At 38.4% G+C, this 22,352-nt stretch overlaps 2 protein-coding genes across 6 annotated transcripts in view; one reads left to right on the top strand and one right to left on the bottom strand.

Annotated features, from left to right (window-relative positions):
* The window catches only part of COBLL1 (cordon-bleu WH2 repeat protein like 1), a 163,559-nt gene that overhangs the window by 78,423 nt on the left and 62,784 nt on the right, over positions 1-22,352 (top strand). The gene's annotated exons all lie outside the window — the stretch shown is intronic.
* Positions 8,125-9,073, bottom strand: LOC110591800 (protein N-terminal asparagine amidohydrolase-like). The gene is given in 2 exon segments (XM_021702714.2): positions 8,125-8,311; positions 8,313-9,073. Coding segments are annotated over 2 exon segments (906 nt in total). The 5' UTR covers positions 9,032-9,073.

The following is a 22,352-nucleotide window of genomic DNA, read 5'->3' as shown; positions in this document are numbered from 1 at the left end:
ATTCCCAAAGTGTTTTCTTTGTCAATACCTATATATATATTAAATATATATATTTGTTAATACCTATTATAGATATTAAATATATATAATAACGTCAATACCTATTATATAAAAACTAGAAAAAATTTTCCCCAAATGAATTTATTAAATATGTAGGAAAAATATAAAAACATTTGTACAGTTCTGAGTTTAAAAGTACAATTTTGAACTACACATTATTGTATAAGCAACACTCATGGGGGAATCCCATCTTTTCTGGGTTTAGGTAGTGAAATCAGTACAGAAATGCACTTATGTTGTGTTTTCATTATACGAAGCTATCTCTTTTTTTGTTAGATGTGTTAGTCTATTCATTGATTGCTACTTTGTATCTTGCCTTAAAACAAATTAGTTTCATTATATTCATTATTTATATATATTGCACATTTAATACCCTAACTCACTGATCTGTAGTTAAAAGAAGAATGGCTTATGGAAAAGCCATTCTTGAACTGTCTCAATCTGAATCATGACTTTAAGTTATTTTCGTGCGCATGGAGGGATCTGGGAGGAATTACACTGAGTACTAGGAACATGCTATATTAGTTTTGTTGTGAAATCTCAACAAGAATGATATACCAAAAAGGGGTATGTGCAAAGACTTTCCTGTGAATGTTTATAGCAGCATTATTTACAGTAGCCAAAAAGCGGAAACAACCCAAATGCCCATCAATTAATGAATAGATAAATAAAATGTAGTATAGTCATATAATGGAATAATATTGGGTAATAAAAAGTAGTAAAGTACAGTTACATGCTGCAACATGGACAAACCTCAAAACTATTATGGTCAGTGAAAGAAACCAGAGAATAGCCAAAAGAAAAAAAGCCAGAGAAAATAATATTTTATGATTCCATTTATATGAACTATCCAAAAAGGCAAGTATATAGAGACAGAAAGTGGATTAGTAGCAACCTAGGGCTTCAGAGGTGTTAGGACTAGGACACAAATATAAAAAGAAAAATGATGATCTTCGCTTATTTAAAGCACTTACCGAGAATGTTAGAGTGGAAGAAACTTAACAAAGTTTTCAGCATAGCTCCTCATTTTGCATACAAAAAGGCAGAAGTGACCTTCATTTAGGAGATCAATATATATTTGATCTAGATATATTCTAAATATGCATTTTTGATTAGCCTTAGTAATTTCTTCCCCCCCCCCGATTATTTCTAATTGTTTTGTTCTTCTGTACCATAGGACATAAGATTGGGGGGGGGGGGGTCTGTATTAGTAATTTGCAAACACAAAAGGAGAGAGTAGTCATTACTCATCACTCAGCCCCAAAAATCACTTTTGATCTTGCTTTAGCTATCTCCTTCCCTGCCTCTGCTTTCTTCCCCTTTTCTCTTTTGAAGAAAATCCCACCCAAAGCCTTTTTACTCATGAGTATTTTATTATATATGTATGAGTGATAAGGACTTTTGTTTTTAGACATACCTTCTGTGGTATTATTGTATCTAGCAAAAATAACATGTCCTCTAATACTACGTTTTAATTCAAATTTCTCTAGCAGTCAGTCTGTCCATACTGGATTCAATTTGCCACATTTCTTTGGTGGTTATGGCCCTTAAAATCTCCTCTTCTATGTCAGTTCTTGCCCCAGTCCCATTTCCCCACTTTCCCCCACCCCCATTGTCGATTTGTAGGAGAAACTGAGCTGTGGCTATCCAGATTCTAGATTTTGCTTATTATTATATTTGCTAATTATTATATTCAACTATTCGAGCGTAAGTTAAAAAATGGCTTTATTTTTTTCATCCAAAAGAATTTTTCCACAGAATTGAGAGCAATTGAGCTAGCATTTAAGAATTTGTGGTAACTCGGGGCACCTGAGTGGCTCAGTCGTTAAGCGTCTGCCTTCGGCTCAGGTCATGATCCCAGGGTCCTGGGATCGAGCCCCGCATCAAGCTCCCTGCTCCGCGGGAAGCCTGCTTCTCCCTCTCCCACTCCCTCTGCTTGTGTTCCCTCTTTCGCTGTGTCTCTCTCTGTCAAATAAATAAAATCTTAAAAAAAAAAAAAAGGAATTTGTAGTAACTCTTAAAGATCGAGATTAGCAGGCTTTCAGAAATGGTGTTCCAAGACTTGATTTATTCTGTTTTATTGCTGCATTTCGTTTGGTAAAAAGATGAAGGGGGAGACATTGGGAAACTGAATCATTCCTCCCTGAGGTAAGATGAAGCCTAGTAGCTGCTTAGGACAGAGACACCCAATGTAAATGTAAAAGCCGTGGGTCTGGGGTTTGAAATGTGCTTCTCTTACCAGTCCCTGTGAATGGCCTCTTAGGGGAGAATAATTGAATGATGTTTTAACAGATTGGGTTTTAATTTTTATTATGTTACATATGGAATAAAGTCTGGGTCTTTTCATGTTTTTTTTTTTTTTTTTTCTAACAAAATAAGCTTTTAAATCAAATGCCTTGATGCTTGTTAAATGTGTGTGTGATTTGCCATCAGTAGTTTTTTTTATATAGAAGTACAGGTAAAGGACCTTTAATGGACATTTAAAAATGTGGCCCTTGTTTCTTATTGTGGATATGTTTCCTCTACATCTCTTTGTTTTAATAGCATGTATTTTTTTCTTATAACAGCATTTTCACTTCTTTATTGATATATCAGATTTGTGTTATAAATAATAGTATTTGTGCTTTTAAAATAGATCAAGAATTTCATTTGCATGTCTTTTACTGTGTCTATAAATGAGAACCTCTTAGTTCAGTTAGTCTATGAATAAGGGTCTGTGTAGGTAGGACTTGTTTAGTAATTGGCCATTAAATAGAACAATATGTATTGAGGGGATCATATTTTTCCAATACCTTTGCCTTTATTTTAGTCCAGTGGTTCTCAAAGTGTAATGTGCTGGATTACCAGTATATATCACCTGGACCCTATATATAGATTCTATTAAATAGGTACAATGTGGCCCCACTCAAGCAAATCTAATTAAAAACAAGTTCTGTAGGTGATTCTAATGCCTATCAAAAGTTTGAGAATCACTATCTTAGATAATCTATTTTTGTTGTAACTTTTTGTTTTTAAATAGTTTGATTTGCTAAAAGTTGCAAAAATAATGCAGTTTCCCTATGCCTTCCTCCAAGCTTCTCCCGATAATAATATCTTACATAACTATAATACATTATTAAAACCAGGGAAGTGACATTGGTGCAATACTATCAAGCCAGGTACAGACCTTATTTGGACTTCATCAGCTTTTACAGGCATTCTTTATTATTATCTATTGTTACTTGTTTTTATTTATAATTCTGTGACTTTTTACTACATAATGTAGATTTGTGTGACGTCCCACAATCAGAATACAGAACTGTTGTGTTGCACAGGAACCCCTTTGTATCACCCCTTAACAGTCACACCCTGCCTTCAGTCCAGGCAGTCGGTGATCTGTATTCTGTGACCTTAAGTTTGTCACTTTAGGACTCTTACCTAAATAGAACTTTACAGTACATGACCCTGTGAGACTGGCTTTTTTCACTCTGCGTGATGCCCTTGAGATCATCTGAGATGTTGAGTGTATCAAGACTTTGTTGTTTTTTATTGCGGAATTCATTATATGGATGTCCACAGTTTGTTTTATTCATGCTCACACTGGAGCACATTTGGGTTGTTTCCAGTTTGGGGTTGTTACAGAGTCAGCTGCCATAAACATTCATGTGCAGGTTTTATATGAACATAAGTTTATTTTTCTCTCATGCAAATACCAAGAGTAGATTGCAGGGTCATATGATGTGTGTGTTTAGCCTCATATTACACTCCCAATCTTTCCCAAAGTGGTTGTACCATTTTGCGTTCTACAAGCCACAAGTGAGAGATCCAGTTTCTGCACACTCTCGTCTGCACTTAAAGTTGTCAGTAGTTTTCAATTTAGGTGCATTGTGTTATCTCATCATAGTCTTAATTTGCATTTTCTTGATGGAGAATAATGTTAAACATCTTTTCATGTGCCTGTTTGCCATTCATATCCTCTTTGGTAGTGTTCAGAGCTTTTGCCCATTTTATAATTGGGTTGTTTTCTTTCTCTTGAGTTTATATTTTTATTTTTTAAAGATTTTATTTATTTATTTGATAGGGAGTGTGCATGCACATGGGTACACATGGGAAGCATCACGCAGAGAGAGAGAGAGGGAGAAGCAGGCTTCCCAATGAACAAGGAGCCCAATGCAGGGATCGATCCTAGGACCCTGGGAACATGACCTGAGCTGAAGGCAGACGTTTAACCAACTGAGCCACCCAGGCGCCCCTCTTTCTATTGAGTTTGGTGGGCTCTCTATATTTTCTGGATATAAGTCATTTGGGTATATGACTTGCAGATATTTCCCCCTATTCTGTGGCTTGTCTTTTCATCCTCCTAACAAGGTCTATTCAGACTTTTAATAAAGTCCAGTTTATCGATATTTAAAAAAAACCTTTTATGGATTGTGTCTTTAGTGTCATGTCTAAGAACCTTTTGCGTAAGCATTGGTCCCAAGAATTTTCTCTTGTATTTTAATAAACACTTTGTAAGTTTATATTTTACATTTAGATCAGCGTTAGGTCAATTTTTTTTTTATAATGTGCTACTTTAGATTTTAATATTTCCAAAGTTTGAGACACTATTTCCAAGTAGTTTTTCTAGCCAGTATTTGATAAAACCTCTAGTTAGGAAAATTCATTCCAAGGACTTTTCTTTATTAGTATGCAGTGAAAGTTTTGTTTGAATGTGGTTCACTCTAACACACCACTCCCCAACAAAGATTTAAAACTTTAACAGAGACTGACTAAATGCTGTTTAATATTTACCAAAGTACATATATACATACCTTGTTTTATTGTGCTTCACAGATACTGCCTTTTTTTTTTTTAAACAAATTGAAGGTTTGTGGCAACCCTGTATTGACCAAGTCATTGCCATCATTTTTCTAACAGCATTTGCTCATTTTGTGTCTCTGTGTCACATTTTGGTAATTCTTGCATTATTTCGGACTTTTTCATTATTATTTGTTACAGTGATTTGTGATCAGTAATTACAACTCACTGAAAGCTCAGATGATGGTTAGCATTTTTTAGCAATATAGTATTTTTTAAAATTTAATTTTCTTTAAATTCAATTAACATATAGTGTATTATTAGTTTCAGAGGTAGAGTGCAGTGATTCATCAGTCTTATATAATACCCAGTGCTCATTACATCATGTGTCCTCCTTAATGACCATCACCCAGTTACCCCATCTCCCCATCCCCCTCCCCTCCAGCAACTCAGTTTGTTTCCTGTGGTTAGGAGTCTCTTATGGTTTGTCTCCCTCTCCGATTTTGTCTTTATTTTTCCCTCCCTTCCCCTATGCACCTCTGTTTTGTTTCTTAAATTCCACATATGAGTGAGATCATATGATAATTGTCTTTCTCTGATTGACTTAATTCGCTTAGCGTAATACCTATCCTCTAGTTCCATCCACATGACTGCAAATGGCAAGATTTCTTTTTTTTTTTTCATGGCCGAGTAATATTCCATTGTATATGTATATACCACATCATCTTTATCCATTCATCTGTCAGTGGATATCTGGGCTCTTTCCATAGTTTGGCTATTGTGGACATTGCTGCCATGAACATTGGGGTGCAAGTGCCCCTTTGGATCACTACACAGCATATCTTTGGGATATGCTGAGGCTAGGACTTTTAGTACTATGTTGAACAGTAGTGGTAAGAGAGGACATCCCTATCATGTTCCCGACCTTAGGGGAAAGCTCAGTTTTCCCCCGTTGAGAATGATATTTGCTGTGGGCTTTCATGTATGGCTTTTACGATACGAGTTATGTTCCCTCTATCCCTACACTGTGGAGAGTTTTAATCAAGAAAAGCTGCTGTACTTTCTCAAATGCTTTTTCTGTGTCTCTTAAGAGGATCATATAGTTCTTGTCCTTTCTTAATATGGTATATCACCTTGACTGATTTGTGGGTGTTGAACCACCTTTGCAGCTGAGGAATAAATCCCACTTGGTCAGGGTGAATAATCTTTTTAATATACTGTTGGATCTTATTGGCTAGTATCTTGGTGAGAATTTTTGCATCCATGTTCATCAGGGATATTGGGTCTGTAATTCTCCTTTTTGGTGGGGTCTTTTTCTAGTTTTGGGATCAAGGTAATGCTGGCCTCATAGAAAGAGTTTGGAAGTTTTCCTTCCATTTCTATTTTTTAAAGCAGCTTCAGAGGAATAGGTATTAATTCTTCTTTAAATGGTTAGAATTCCCCTGGGAAGCCATCTGGCCCTGGGCTCTTGTTTGTTGGGAGATTTTTGATTACTGCTTCAATTTCCTTGCTGGTTATGGGTCTGTTTAAGTTTTCTATTTCTTCCTGTTTCAGTTTTGGTAGTTTATACAGATCTAGAAATGCATCCATTTCTTCCAGGTTGCCTAATTTGTTGGCATATAGCTGCTCATATGTTCTTATAGTTGTATTCAGTGTTGGTTGTGATCTCTCCTCTTTCATTCATGATTTTTTTTTTTTTTAAATTTGGGTCCTTTCTGTTTTCTTTTTGTTAAGTTTGGCTAGGGGTTTATTGATCTCATTAATTCTTTCAAAGAACCAGCTCCTAGTTTTGTTGATCTGTTCTACAATTCTTTTGGTTTCTATTTCATTGATTTCTGCTCTAATCTTTATTAATTCTCTTCTCCTGCTAGGTTTAGGCCTTATTTGCTGTTCTTTCTCCAGCTCCTTTAGGTGTAAGTTTAGGTTGTGTATTTGAGACTTTTCTTGTTTCTTGAGAAAGGCTTGCAATACACTATTTTTAAATTAAGGTGTATACATTATCTTTTAGACATAATGCTATTTATTGCACATTTAGACTACTATATAGTTTAAGTATAACTTTTATATGCACTGGGAAATAAAAAAAATTGACTCGCTTTATTGCAATATTTGCTCTATTGTGGTGGTCTGGAACCAAATCTGCAATATCTCTGAGTTATGTCTGTATTTGAGAGATTATTGAAATTGTGACTTGAAGGTAACTTTTGCTTTCATTTTATGATTGGTTAATCTAGGGGCGCCTGGGTGGCTCAGTTGTTAAGCGTCTGCCTTCGGCTCAGGTCATGATCCCAGGGTCCTGGGATCAAGCCCCGCATCGGGCTCCCTGCTCGGCGGGAAGCCTGCTTCTCCCTCTCCCACTCCCCCTGCTTGTGTTCCCTCTCTCGCTGTGTCCCTCTCTGTCAAATAAATAAATAAAATCTTTAAAAAAAAAAAGATTGGTTAATCTATTATTAGTGTGCTTGCTTGGCTAACATCTACATCCCCACTAAGTAACATATGTTAAGTGTATATATTTTAATAATTATAATATCCACATTTAAAGGTTCTTAGTTCCTTACCTAGCATACTTTTGAAAACCGGGAAAGTATTCCATCTAAGAACTTTCTTTTAAAGACTTAATTTTTTTTTTTTAATAGCAGTTTTAGGTTCACAGCTAAGTTGAGCAGCATGTACATAGGGTTTCCATATGTACCCTGTCCCCACACAGGCACAGCCTCCTTCATTATCAACATCCATCACCAGAGTGGTACCTTTGTCACAACTGATGAACCTACACTGAGACCTCATAATCACCCCAAATCCATAATTTATATTGGGGATCACTCTTGATGTTGTACATTCTATAGGTTTGGACAAATATATAATGACATGTATTCATCATTATAGTATCATTAGAGTATTTTCACTGCTCTAAACATCCTCTGTGCTTCACCTATTCATCTCCCCCTGACTTCAACCCCATAATTCCTGACAACCACTAATCTTTTTATTATCTCCATTGTTGTGCCAGAATGTCATATAGTTGGAATCATACAGTGTAGCCTTTTCAGACTGGTTTCTTGCACTTAGAATACGCATTTAAGGGTCTTCCAAGGTTTTTCACGGCTTAATACTTCATTTCTTTTTTTTTTTTTTTGCCAAAATAAGATTTTATTTTGGAAGTCATTTGAAGGACAGTAAGGAAGGAGACCTAAGACTCATCAGATGTAGATTCTGATGCGCATTCTTTGCAGCCCCCACGGTGGTCTTTGTCAGGCCAACAAGTTGCTTTCTTTGGTGATCCCGTGTTTAGCTTCCTGGAGAAGAGATCTTTTCCCATAAGCCACCTTCATTCTTTTTGTAGAGCAGAGCCTTGTTTCCAGGAAACAGTGCGCTGGTGGGAGATGGGTGTTTTTTTAAAAACATCAAGGTAGACCTAATATGTTCCACAAAGTGGGGCGGCTCAGCCAGAGGCGAAGTGGAAAGGTTCTCTAGTATCTTGCTGCAGCCAGAAATCCATGTGTGGAAAGGGCATCCAGGAATACGGTCCTATACGCAGTTGCTCTGTCTTTGCCTCGTAAATACTAATCATTGGTCCTCCTGTTAAAGCTTGGGCAGCACGGAGCTCCTCCTCTGGACCCCGATCTGGGAAGGATGCTCGGTAAATCTCTGCCGTCTTAATGTTGACAGCGATGCCATAAATTACTGGAAAGTGGTTTTCGTTTTCTTCCCGGTCATTTAATTCTGTCACACACAGTGTCACTAAGTGAATGTCCTCCTCTTGTCTGTCAAATTCACTAAGAAGCTGATGAGTAAGTTTTTGTGACAACTGCCTGTCGTCACTGAAGCCTCCCACGAGGTGCACTTCCAGCCTTCCACACTGAGTGTGGTCCGAGAAGGCTTTTATGGAGCTCATGATCAAGGGGACCTCCGCTCTGGTGTCGCTTCCATCACAGTGGGTCAAGCAGGTGGCCCCATTACCTGTGTGCCTCAGGACCACAATGTGACAAGTGGTGGCATCATCAGAACCCAGAATGGAGATGGAGCCATCCTTTGGGGAGGTCACTGCCAGCTCTCTTTGCTGAACATACAGAAGGCCCTGGGGTCCCACTTGTTGAACAGTCTGACCTCTTCCCTTCAGAGGCGGGTGGGCTCGCACCAGGTCCCCGGCGGACTGCGGCAGCCGCACTCGCCGCCCCTTGACGAGCAGCGGCATCGCAGAGGCGGCCGCCCGGGGAAGGCCCAGGGAGGCGGTGGCCTCCCCGGCCCCAGGCCGCCCCAATACTTCATTTCTTTTTAGTGATGAATAATATTTCAGATGTACCACATTTTGTCTGTTTACCTATTGGAGGACGTTTTGGTTGCAACTAAGAGCTCTTGAACTTCCTTTTAGCGGTGAAAATTTCTCTATTGTTTCAGAGACGTAATAAGATGAAACAATCTGTTGATAAGTTTTTACCTTAAATTTAATCAGTAACTCTTTAAGTTTTTGTAAGCATTTAACCTGTTTTGAGAAAGTGGAAATATATAGGGTTTTTTTTTTTTATACTTAATTTCTATGTGGCAAAGAAAAAGGAGGTCCAAGAGGTGTTGCATAGTTCTCCCCATGTTTTTGTTAATCATTTTTGAATTTTCAGATTGTAGTGTCAATCACATTTTTATTACCTTTTCAGACTAATTTTCATAAACTGCATTGACCCATATACATTGCCTGCAAGGCAAAAATTAACAAGGTTCAAACGAAGCTTTCATTAGATAATGCTGAGCCCGGTTGCTCCTGACACTTCTTACTTACTAGGCAGACGGCTATCTATGCACAGAGTAAATGGAGCACCAAGTGAGCACTGGGGCATGGATTTAGAGTTTCAATTTGTTTTTGAGGGAAATTATTTGCTAAATAAATTTAGTTTTTGGAGCTAGATAGGCATTCAGTTAATTTAGTTTTTTTTTTTTTTTTTGTAAGGTTCATTTAGGTTATCTTTGAAATTGTTCAGGTGGACTCATTTCATTTTTAAGTTGCTGATATCTGAGGACCTCCTGGTATTTCTTTAATCTATCCAGTTTCTTTCTAGAGCACTGAGCATACAGTGGGTGCCCAATAAATGTTGTTGACTGTCTTGTGACTCATTGTTTATATTGCTTTCAAGTCTGTTTTTCAACTTTGCTCATTTGTTTTGATGAATTTTTTTTATCTCCTCCTTTGATATGCACATTTCTACTGGAGGCTTTCCTTATCCTACCACTTGTTGATGTTTGACTTTCTTAACTTTGCATAAAATAAACATCCCCATTAGGTATTTAGAAAAGCCCAGAGACAAACTGAAATTGCAGCAACAATTATGGAACAGATGAGAAATTAAATATTTAATTTTTAATTTATATATACATTTTTCTAGTCTGTCTTTGTGTGGTAGTTCCTTGAGTGTGTATATATGAAGAAGAATGTATTCACTTAGGGGCACCTGGGTGGCTCAGTCGGTTAAGCGGCTGCCTTCAGCTCAGGTCATGATCCCAGGGTCCTGGGATAGCCCCACATGGGGCTCCCTGCTCAGCCGGGAGCCTGCTTCTCCCTCTCCCTCTGTCTGCTGCTCTGCCTATCTGTGCTGTCTATGTCTCTGTCAAATAAATAAAATCTTTAACAACAACAACAACAAAAGAATGTACTCACTTATATCTGTACATTTTTCTGTATTATACCTCAGTGAAAATATCAAGGGAGATTTAGGCTTTCTTTTGTATGGAATTTCCTTATTTGATAAAAGGAAGCAAAAATACTATGGAGGTTTAGATTTGGAAAAGTTATTACAAAACTTTTTAGACTACTTTTAAGATTTGTTATATTCAGTGATTCTGAGACCTTCCTAAATTTATACAGAATGGATTGACCTAAGTAGCAGCCTTCAGGCAGTGTTTCAGCATTTACAAACTTCTTATGAAGGTATATCCTCAACGCTAATTGAATACCTATTATATGTCAGGCATTATGGTAGGCTGGTGGTTCTCAAACTTGGCTGCACTTTAGAATCACTTGGGGAGATTTTAAAATTCCCCCAAGCCAATTAAATCAATTTCTGGGAGGGGGACCTTTAGGCCTCAGTGTTTTTTAAAACTTATCAGATGGATTTATCATGTAGCCAAGTTTGAGAACCACTGGGCTAGACAATATGCATTACCCATTTAACCCTCTCAGCAACCCTGTGAGGTGGGATATATTGTCCAGTTTTGTGACTGAAGAAATTGTTTCAGAGAGATTAATGACCAACTAACTAATAAGCGCAGACCCAAGCACAAACCAAGATCTCTGACTTATTTCAAAATCTTGAACTCTATCAGTACCTCTTAGTGATTCATATGTAGGTTCTTTTTCCTTTTTAATTGCAAATATATACTTTTTTCTTTCCCCTTGTTCTTTTCTACATGTAATATCTTAATGTTGTCACAGGGAGATTATACTATATGTATCTAGTGAGATATTTTTGTTTCCCCCCTGCCATGCCCCCGATACCCACCCCTCCAACCAAAGAAGGTGAAAACCAAATTATGCATTTATGATCTCAAGCATCACGAGTGTGTGTGTGTGTGTGTGTGTGTGTGGATAAGACCTTGGCTTAGAAACAGTAAAATTATTGTCCTAGCGACTTTGATAAAATGTGATACGTTGTGTGGTTTTTAGCTATTTTAGATATATAAACAAAATACAGACTAGAAATAAGGCTTTTGGTATTGAGAATGTTCTTGGATATCACTAAATGTTGAAGAAATTTCTCCAAAATCACCTGGTGATAAGTAGAATGGGAGTGGGGAGTGTGAATTATGTTATTTAGCATTTCATTAGCTGGCTACCATAGTGAATATTAAATGTTTCCTCACTAGAAATAACTTCTGGAAGTTTTATTTCTGCTATTGTAATGGATATCTGATTAAAATAGGAGAAGGGAGCCCCTTCTGTTTCTGGGTATAAGACAACTAAGCCACAAAAGCTTCATTTACTCTTGCTGATTTATCCTGGAAGACCTGGTATTACAAAGAGATTCTATTATGTCCCTGAACTCACTTTACACAATTGCAAAGTTCCTAAAAGTAGTAAAAAAAAAAAAAAAAAAAAGAAGACTTGAGAGGGATATAATAAAAAATGAATAAACCGAATGAAAACTATAGTTGAATAGTTCATTCTTTAAGAAATAATTGAGCATACTCTGAAAAAGGTGATGTATTCATCAAAAATACAAAAAAATATATTCATGATTTCTGCTTTAAAAATCTGTTCTGGCAGATAAGGTGGGGTACATTGAAAACTATGCTGTAAGACACAAGGCAGCCTGGGGTACTTTATTCCTCTACTGCAATTAGTTATTTGGCTTTCTCTTTATTCTCTCTACCATACTGTTAGTGCTAGAAGGGAAAACTTCTTTGGATTTACCCCACTTCATCTATGTAGTGTGTTAAGTGTGATAGCTCATCATAGCTACTTATTGAACAAAAGGATCTGTACAAATGTCCTACTATAAATATAAACAAGATACTGAAAGATTTTAAAGTAGAAGGACTTCCATGTGTAAAACAAGAAAGGGTCTTGAAAGACAAGGCATCCAAAGAGCGGTTGATTGCAAAGAGAATGTCCTCTTTGTGCATTGCAGGAGCAGTGGGTGCTTTTGAGCATAGTGGGTATGTCAGATCGCCCGATGCCGGAACTGAGGCGGAGGGTTTATTTAGAATTGTACTTTTCTAGATTGTCAGTTAGGGAGATGAGGCTGCAATCAAGATGTCATCTGGGGCTCAAGTCTCAGCCTAGGTGGGATCAGCTTTCAAGCTCACAGTCATGGCTGTTGGCAGTTTGCAAGTCCTCCTTAACTGTTGGCCAGAGACAAAGGGAAGCTGACAACATGGTAGCGGGCTTCCCTTAGAGTGAGTGAGAGTGTCTAAAACTGACACCACAGTCTTTTGGTAACCTAATCTCAGAAGTGACATTCTTTGCTACATTCTATTCACTGAACACGAGTCACTAAATCTAACCCACATTCAATGAGAGGGGATTACACAAGGAGCCAGGGTTACTGGGGGCCGTCTTAGAGGCTCTCTATCACAGTAATATATGTCATTTAACAAAGTATGTAAAAAATTATTTAGTATGTAATCGATATATAAAAATATTACTAATAGATATTTAATATTTTGGTGCTTAGCCTACAAAATGCAGTGTGTATTTTACACTTACAGCACATCTCTATTCAGATGGTGTATTTTCTTTTTTTTTTTTTAAGATTTTATTTATTTATTTGACAGAGAGAGACACAGCGAGAGAGGGAACACAAGCAGGGGGGGTGGGGGAGGGAGAAGCAAGCTTCCCACATAGAAGGAGCCTGATGCGGAGCTCCATCCCGGGACCCTGGGATCATGATCCGAGCCGAAGGGAGACGCTTAACGCCTCAGCCACCCAGGTGCCCTCTTTTTTTTTTTTAAAGATTGTATTTATTTGAGAGAGAGAGAGAGAGAGAGAGATCACAAGCAGCAGGGAGGGGCAGAGGGAAAAGCAGACTCCCCGCTGAGCAAGGAGCCCTACTCGGGACTCCATCCCAGGACCTCAGGATCATGACGGGAAGGCAGACGCCCAACCCATCGAGCCACCCAGGAGCCCCAGATGGTATTATATTTTCATTCGAAGGACTTGATCTGTATTTAGTTATCATAAAATTCATAGTTAAAAAATAGATCCACACACCTGAGTTCCAAATATACTTAAATGCAACTGAATCAAGTATCTGTTTTGAAGTAGAAATTAAATTGAACTAAAAGTATAATCCCTTAGTCACACTAGTCATGTTTCAAGGGCTTAATAGCCACATGGGTACCATATTGGGTATCAGAGTTCTGGAAGTTTGGCTGCAAAAGGAAGGAGGGAAATAAAATGATACTTGGAAGGAACAGGAAAGTGGAAATTAAGATAATAGAAATGAATGCACTTTGTGTGTGTGTGTGTTCCGGGGAGAAGGAAAAAAATCTAGGGTGATAGAAACCCAGGATATTTGGATTATTTGGATTTGGATTATTGATTAGATTTGGGTGGAGGTGCAGTGAGTACAAAAACCCTGAAGTGATGAATGGCTTGTGGTAGGTACCTTGTATTCTGAGTGTTGAAATGTGAAAGCATTGGGTGTGGGAGACTGAAACCAGAGGCTTTTCAAACTGTTTTTTGAGTTTGTCACTCTGTTCATCATTTTTTCCTAGTGTGTATGCCAAGACAGAGAAAGGCACTTGGAAATGGAACCATTTCCTGTGAACTCAGAGGAGAGAGACCCTTTCCTGACCAGGACCAGAGTGTTCTCAGAATAGAAAGAGCTCCCTGGGCATGGGGTTTCTGTCCAAGCCACTCTTTCAACCAGATATTATTTGTAAATTATCACAGAAAGTTTCTTTTTCTTCTCCATTTTGGTGACCAATAGTACTACTGTAGTATGCAGGCTAGATGGCATGCAAAAATACGACGTGTGCCCTGCCCTCAGGTCTAAGATATCTGAGCTGCCATTTTCCGGTCTCTAAACATTATTATGCACGGATCTCTGTTATGTTAGATGTGGAAAGGGACCTGATATCATCTAGTTTGATACCTGTATTTTGTAAATGAAGGAATGGAGGACCAGAGAAATAATTAAGTTAAGGTGACACAAGTAGCATTTAGGACCCTCCCCTGCTTTTTGATTCCCAGTACATTGTGTCCACAACTCCACCTGGAGAAGTAGCAGTCTCTGTAGGTGTGAGTGGGCATTTGCACATCTAGCATCTGCATTCCTATTTAAATATCAGGGATTAACCTTGTTAAGGTTATCGAGAGGGTTTGGTACCATGTTCTGTGTGCTTTGGAGCAAGTTTCTTAACCTCTATAAACCCCAGTTAAAGGGCAGTGACCACTGCCTCATGAAATTAAATGTAGCAAAAAGGCTCCTGCACCGTGCTTAGCGGTAGATACTAAGTAACGGCTCACATTTTTCTTCTCTACCACTTCGCTTTTGCTCATTCATTTTTTGTTGTTATTTTGTATGAATGTTTCAGCTCCCAAAGGGATGATATAGTATAAGAGTTAAGAGCACTGGCTTTAGAATCCAACAACTTGGTTTTAGATCTCCATTCCAGCAGTGATAGTTAAGTTCTTTAAACACGCTGCACGTCAGTTTTCTACATCTGGAACATGACAATGGGCACACTTACTGTATACAGGGCTGTGAGGATGAGTTAGTAGGGCAGTTTCCACCACCAAGTCAGCACTCAAGTGTTCTGTTGTTGATGATGTGGTAATAAAATAGGATGAAGCTATTTTATTTTTCTGTTGTGTCCGTTGGAGGCATTTTGGGGACATGAAAGCGCTAGCATTTAGTTAAGTGCTGACTTTGATGTGAAGAATACCTTTGCTTCTTTATTTGGTACATTATGGCAGACGTATCCGAGAGAGGAGTTCCATTAAGTTATTCTTCCCTCATATTAATCACGGTCCTCACTGGTCACGTTAAGCTATAGCTATAAACATCTGAGTTCTGACCCACAGCAAGTTACTGGGCAAAATGGAGGAGATTTCTTTCCAATCTAGAATTCAGTCTGTTCCAATTTAATCCTGTCCTCCCACCCCCTCCAATAGGCAGGAGATTTAAAGTCTTCCTGAGGATTGAATACTTTTACCTATGTTGGTCTCTTTGAACTTCTTACATCTCTGACTGGTCACAAAGTAGTTGATTCTCAGCAATCCACCAAGCTGTCATTCTCCTATGAACTCATGGAACTGATATAACCCTCCCTCTTCTCTTTTCTTCCCTCAATTAAATGATAAACACTTATAGACCACCCTGTCTTGCTGCACTTAACATTCTAGGTGTTAGCAGAGAATGAGAAAGGCCAGGTCCCAGCTATCATGGAATTTTCATTCTAGAGGCTACATCAAATAATACACAAGTGAATACATGAATGAACAGGATGATATCAGATAGTGATAAATGTGATGAGTACAAAACAGTTACATGACGAATAGGGACAGATGGGTGGAGATCGGCATTGGCTTGTCTTTTGTGTGGTCAGAGAATACCTCTATCAGGGGAAGCATTTGATCTGCAGTCTGAATGAGGTCAGGGAGCAGGCAATTTGAAGTTCTATGGTTAAGAGCACTTTGGATAGAGGGAGCAGCCATGTGAATCCTCAGAGAGGAAGGGTTTGGTCTATTTTGGGAAGGAAAGGATGCCAGTGTGAATTACACGCAGAGTTGAAACAGAGTAATCTGAGGGGAGCTGTGTGAATTACACATGGAGTTGAAACAGAGTAATCTGAGGGGAGCTCCGAGGTTTGCAGAGGCTAGGTCAGTGCTTTTGGAGACTCCCATGCATCAGAATCACTTGGGAGTTGTCAAATGCAAGTTGTAGGGTTCTACCCCCAGTGTTTCTGTTTATGTGGGTCTGAGGCAGGGCCTGCATTTCTAACAAGGTGCCTGGCGCCACTGCTTCTGCTCTGAAATCATACCTTGACAGCCACCAAGATGGCTCATCTAGGGCCTTGGAAGCCAAGGATAAGAATTTGGGTTTTATTCTCAGTGCATTTGGAGGCTGGTGAAGGATCATAGGTGGGAGGTGATCAGATTTACATATTTAAACAATCACTCCTGACTACTGCAGAGAGTAGATTTTCAGGCACAAGCGGAAAAACAGGAGAGACCGGTCAGGAGGCTATTGCAACTGTCCAAACAAGAGATGATGCTTTAATTGCCAGGGTGGTAACAGAGAAGCTGGTGACAAGTACACAGATTCAGGGTGTGTTTTAGAGTTAAGAGCCCACAGGACTTGATAGTGGCTTGGAAATAGATGATAGTGACAGAGAGGAATCAAAATATACCTAGGACTTTTGCTTGAGTTAATGGGATGTTTAGTGTAGTGCCATTTACAGGCATGGGGAAGAGTGGGGGAGGTTTGGATGAGAATGAGGATGAGGGGTGGAGAGGAGAATCAAAAGTATGGGTTATGAGATACATATTGAACATCCAAATGGAGATGACCATGAAACTATTGGGCATATAGATCGGAGTTCAATAAACAGGTCAGGATTGGGAAAATGAATTTGAGAGAGTCCTCAACTTAAAAAATGATAGTTAAAGCCTTGGAGTTTGATGAAATCCTCTGGAGGTGAGAGTTGTAGAAAGAGAAAAGGGCAGGGAAGGAGCCTGGGCAGGGAGATGAGGGCATTGTGATTGAGGAGTGACAGTGAAGAAGGAAGAACATAGTGGATTGTGTTGTTACACAAAGAAGCTGAGGGAAAAGAATTCCAAGCACAGTTGCTGCACAGCTATGAAGTGTGTCCTTATTGGAATTTAAGAACTTACTCATGTGTAACTGCGATGACTCAGGTAATTGTCTATTAGGTTTGGACACACATAGGTGATTAGTGACCTTGACAAGAGAAATGTCTATTAAGAGTCATATACTTTTTGGGGTCTCCCTTTGTTGCCTTTCATTTATTGCTTATCTTTTAAAGCCACTTTGCTGTATTCACTCTACTTCATATAGAAAGGGACCTTTTGTTGTTCTTAATTGCATTCCCTCAAGCATGTAGCACAATGTTATGCCCATCATTGGAACAGATTTTTATTGAATACAATCTTCTCTTATTTCATTGAACACAGCAAGAGACACTAAGAAATTGCTTTGAGGAACTGGTCTGCAATTTATAGCTGAAATGCGTGGTTTAGGGGCCACCAGACATGGCCAGTTATTTTGAAGGGCTGCCTCACCAACACTTACCGTCATCATACATCTTTTTTGGGAGCCCTCTATACTGAGATAGGGTGGCTGTTCAATTTCTTTTTGGTCATTAGAATGTAGTATGTAAAAAGCCTATTGTTTTAAGACTTATTATTCCACTTTTACATTTTTGTCTTTAATATTGAAGCTGTATTTTGTATAGTACTTCCCTGAGTGAATCTATAGGAGTACTCTATAAATATAGCAAACACATGAGATCCCAGTGAACTTGAGTAGCTTCTTACGGATGTACGTATATCTCATAGATAATTTAAAGCTTCTTTTCGTTCAAACTAAGGTATTTGAGTAGATTTCTGTTGTTTTGCTGAGCTCATTTATTGCTTCTTTTCATTTAGTTTAAGGATATTAATATTGACAGAGATGGAATAATGTTTACAGTGGGCACATGAGGGACACCTGGGTGGCTCAGTTGGTTGAGCAGCCGACTCTTGGTTTAGGCTCAGGTCTGTGATCTCAGGATTAGAGACTGATACGGGGCTCCACACTGGGGATGGTGCCTGCTTAAGATTCTCTCTTTCTCTCTCCCTCCTTCTTTACCCCTCCCCCACTCCGTGTGTGTGTGTGTGTGTGTGTTTCAAATAAATGAATCTTTAAAAAAAAATGGGCATATGATTTTGAAGTGCTTTATAAATCAAGTGATAAAAAAACCAATCAGTAGTAATAGGATACCGATTGAATTCTGTGTTAAAATTATGTTTTGATATTTTAAAAATGTTATTGCCTAGTGTGAAATTGTACCTTAATTTTCATTATGAAAATTGAATATAATATTGAGATAAATTTAAGGAATAAGGCAATATTTTTTGGGGGGGTGATATATATGTTTATTACCTTGATTATGGTGATGGCAACACAAGTGTATGCATATGTACAAACTTACCAAATTGCATACATTAATAATGTGCAGTTTTTTTGTATACCAATTATACCTATGGCTGAGGGGGGAAAACAATTATGTGCTTCAAACAGAAACATGCATTCATATGTAAATCAATTGTAAATGAGAGTATAGATGTAAATAATACTACTCAATTCACCATATTCATTTTGTGATGTTATGTCTTGTTATTTTTAAGCCTTGATTAATGAATTTTTATCCAAACCTAGAGGAGTTTTCTGTATCTTTTTAGTATAACTTCCCCTGCACCACCCTTGTGTGAAATTTGCTATTGTTTTCTGTTATGGGTAGCAGGCTCTATAGTGTGAAAACTGATAGTCAACCTAGGCCACTGGTGAAGAAGAGCTTATGTGAAAATCCCCTGGGTAGGAAAACTGGCTCAAACATTCCTATTTAAAAGGGATGGAGTGGGGTGGGGGTGGGGGGTTGCCTGAGTGGCTCAGGTGGGTAAGCATCTGCCTTGGGCTCAGGTCATGATTTCAGGCTCAGGGTGGATTCTCGTGGATCAAGCCCAGTGTCAAGCTACTCCTTCAGCAGGGAGTCTACTTCTTCTCCATGGGCACCTCCCCCTGCCCCACCACCACACACAGCCCGCCCTGCTCCTGCTCTCTTTCTCTCAAATAAATAAAGTCTTAAAAAAAATAAAAGGGATGGGGGCACGTCAATGACATTTACTGTGATTTTAAAATATTAATGAAAACTAGTATTCTTAAGCAGTAAATTATTATTGTTATTTCTCGATGTTTTTTTTTTTTTTTTTTTGGTATTACCAGAATTTCCTACACCTGGATTAGGTTATAAATTTTGATTATTTTCACTATACCTTTGGCTTTGGGTGACATTTAATTTTGTTATTGCTTCAAAGCATCTCAATCAAAAAATTAAGAACATTGGAAAAGATGTGAGTAGGTAAAAGGTATTTTAAAATTTTTGCTGGTGAGTAAAAGGCTGTTAAAGTCTAAAAGCTTCTCAGGATTCAGACCAAATCCAGGCCTTGACCCAGTATTCTTCTCACTAGACTACATTGTGTAGTAAGCAAACTTTAATTTGCAGACACATTCCCAAATTTAATGTAAATGGATCACAATAAAGAACCAACATATAAATGACCCTACAGGTTCTGCCTGCCTAAAGTCTACTTTTCTTTCAAGAACTGAGTCACATATCTCTTCTCTATGAAGTATACCTTTCCACTCCCACAAAGCTAGTTTCAGCATGCTCTCATTGCTATGAATTTTTAAGGTCACTCATCTATTTTATGACACTTTTTAATTTTTCCTTTGAATTCATTATTTAATTACTTAGACATTGCATCTACCCCAGTTGAATTTCTGGTTCACTGTAGGAAGGTCTTGGTCTGATGACCAATATGCTTTCCAATTAGTATGGCCAAATGTGACAAATACTTTATTATTTGAATAATAGGGAACACCAAGATTTTTTTTTTTAAGATTTTATTTATTTATTTGACAGAGAGAGACATAGCGAGAGAGGGAACACAAGCAAGGGGAGTGGGAGAGGGAAAAGCAGGCTTCCCGTTGAGCAGGGAGCCCAAAGACATGGGGCTCGATCCCAGGACCCTGGGATCATGACCTGAGCCGAAGGCAGACGCTTAACTGACTGAGCCACCCAGGCGCCCCCAAGATGTTCTTAATAGAAGTTCTGTGTAACTACTATTTTAACTAGTGCTTTGTTCTGCTCTCCCTTTATAAGTAGGCTTATCTTTAGTAATTGAAGATGAGTTTTCACCACAGACTCAAAGTACGTTAAGAAATAAGAGTCACACATAGAACGTTAAAACTGTTAATCAGAGTTCATTGTGGTGTGCAGTAGAGAGGAAAGACATCCCAAGGAATTTGACTCACTCCGGACCTTGAAGAATAAAGAATATATGTAAAGGTGGAGAGGATGGGGAGGGCTTTCAAATGGAGACCAGGATGGGCCACATTTGGAGATGATAAAGTGCCTGAGTGATAAAAGCCAGCCCTGGGCAGAGGATGGCAGCAGCGGGAGGTACCTATCAGACCACAGTACTGCCACTCTCTGAAGCCAAGTCCGCTGTGAACAGAGTTGTCCCAGCTGCTTTACCTCCCTGCCTGTGGCAGTTGGGCTTCTCTTCAGCCTTCCTGATGAAACCCTTAAAGCCCTCAGTTTCCCAGTTATTTCTTGCTAATAAATCCCGTGTGTATTTTTTAGTACTCATCATTAAAAAATAAAATACAATCAGTGTCTAAAAACCCAACAGATGATTCTGATGTAAAAACTCATTCTCTTCCTTGGTTGGGCAACTTTTTCTTCCCAGTTATATGCATTTAGGTACCTCTTCTTTTGTGCGGAATAATCACTGATGTAAACATTCATTCAATAAATGAGTGTCTGCTGTGTGGCAGGCGTTCCAGAAATTCTATGCATTTGCAAATATGTGTGACACAGGGCAGTCCCTACTGTCATGTAATTAATTACTCTTTAATGGAAGAAGATGTGATAAACAACTATGTTACTGGCTGATAAGCCCTAAGGCAAAAAGTAAAACAAATAGAGGTACTATCTTAAAGTTAGGAGCAGACCCTGTGAGGATCTTGAGTCAGGAATGTTACAGGAGTAAAAATAAAGGAGGTGGGGATTATCCTAGGTGTATTCAAGGAAAGGGCAAGAGACACAGTAGTGGAGGGCCATGAGCCCAGGGAGAGAGGAAATTGGAGAGACCAGAGGTAAGAGAGGACAAATTATAGGACTCCAGGTCTTATTCTGGGTGAAGTCAGAAGTCATTGGAGGGAATGAGAGGGAGTGTGGTGATCTGACTTAGGAATTCAGAGGATCCCTCTGGCAGCTTTGTTGAGAATAGAATGTAAAGTGGCAATGCTGGGAGCTGGGAGACCGCTTAGCAGCTTGAACAGAGGTGTTTGTTGATGGATTGGATTGCCAGCTCTCTGTGTTAGGGGATTTTTTTTTTGGCTTGAGCAACTGGAAGAACTGTGATTTACGGAGATGGGAAGACTTGGAGAGAAAAGGATTTGGTTTGGAGGAACTGGGAAGAGGACTCGGAAGTTAAATTAAGTTGGAGATTCCAGTTAGTCATATGACTCCAGATGTCAAATAGGCGTTGGATTTACAAATCTGGATTTGAAGGGAGAGATCCAAGGTGAATATTTGGCATTTAAAATTTTCTTCATACAGATTTTGCAAAATTCTTGTTACATATATTCACAATTTTTAAGATTCATTTTTGTTGCTGTTGTAAAATAAGTTTTTTTTATTATACTTTCTGACTAGTTTTGCATTTGTTTATATAGGCCATTGACTTTAGTGTGTTCATATACCAAGCTGCTTTATTGAATTCTCTTATTTATCAAAGTTTTAAAAAATTGATTTCACTGATTTCCCACCTCCTTTGACTTTTCTGTGGATTTTTACCAAACTGTTTGGTTCTGTGAAGTACCAGTTTCTTTCATGGCTCCATTTGATGTCCTTTGCCTGAAAAATCAATTATTTCTTGTTTTATTTCCTGTGAGTTTCTATTCATTCCCCTAAACTCAACTCATGTTTCCCATCTGTAAGACATTTCTGGGTTCCTAGGAAAGTTTCTCTTTCCATGAGCTTCTCTTTCCATCACCTGTGTGCCTACATTGGAGCAATCATCAAACTTTATCATGATTTTGTATCTGTCTATTAGTCCTTTGGAGGTTTGAACTCTTTTGGGGTAGGAACTGGGTCTTACCATTTTTCATCCCCAGTATTTAGCTGAATCTGCTACATAATTGTTACAGGATAATTGTATGTTGAATACATGAGTAGTTAATTTCTACATATTAAAAACATTTTGAAATTGGATAAAGTTTTTCTTTATATAG

Source organism: Neomonachus schauinslandi, chromosome 3, assembly GCF_002201575.2.
Source record: "Neomonachus schauinslandi chromosome 3, ASM220157v2, whole genome shotgun sequence".
NCBI classification, from domain to species: Eukaryota; Metazoa; Chordata; class Mammalia; order Carnivora; family Phocidae; genus Neomonachus; species Neomonachus schauinslandi.
Note: the sequence above shows the minus strand (reverse complement) of the source record. Positions and strands in the feature narration are given on the sequence as shown.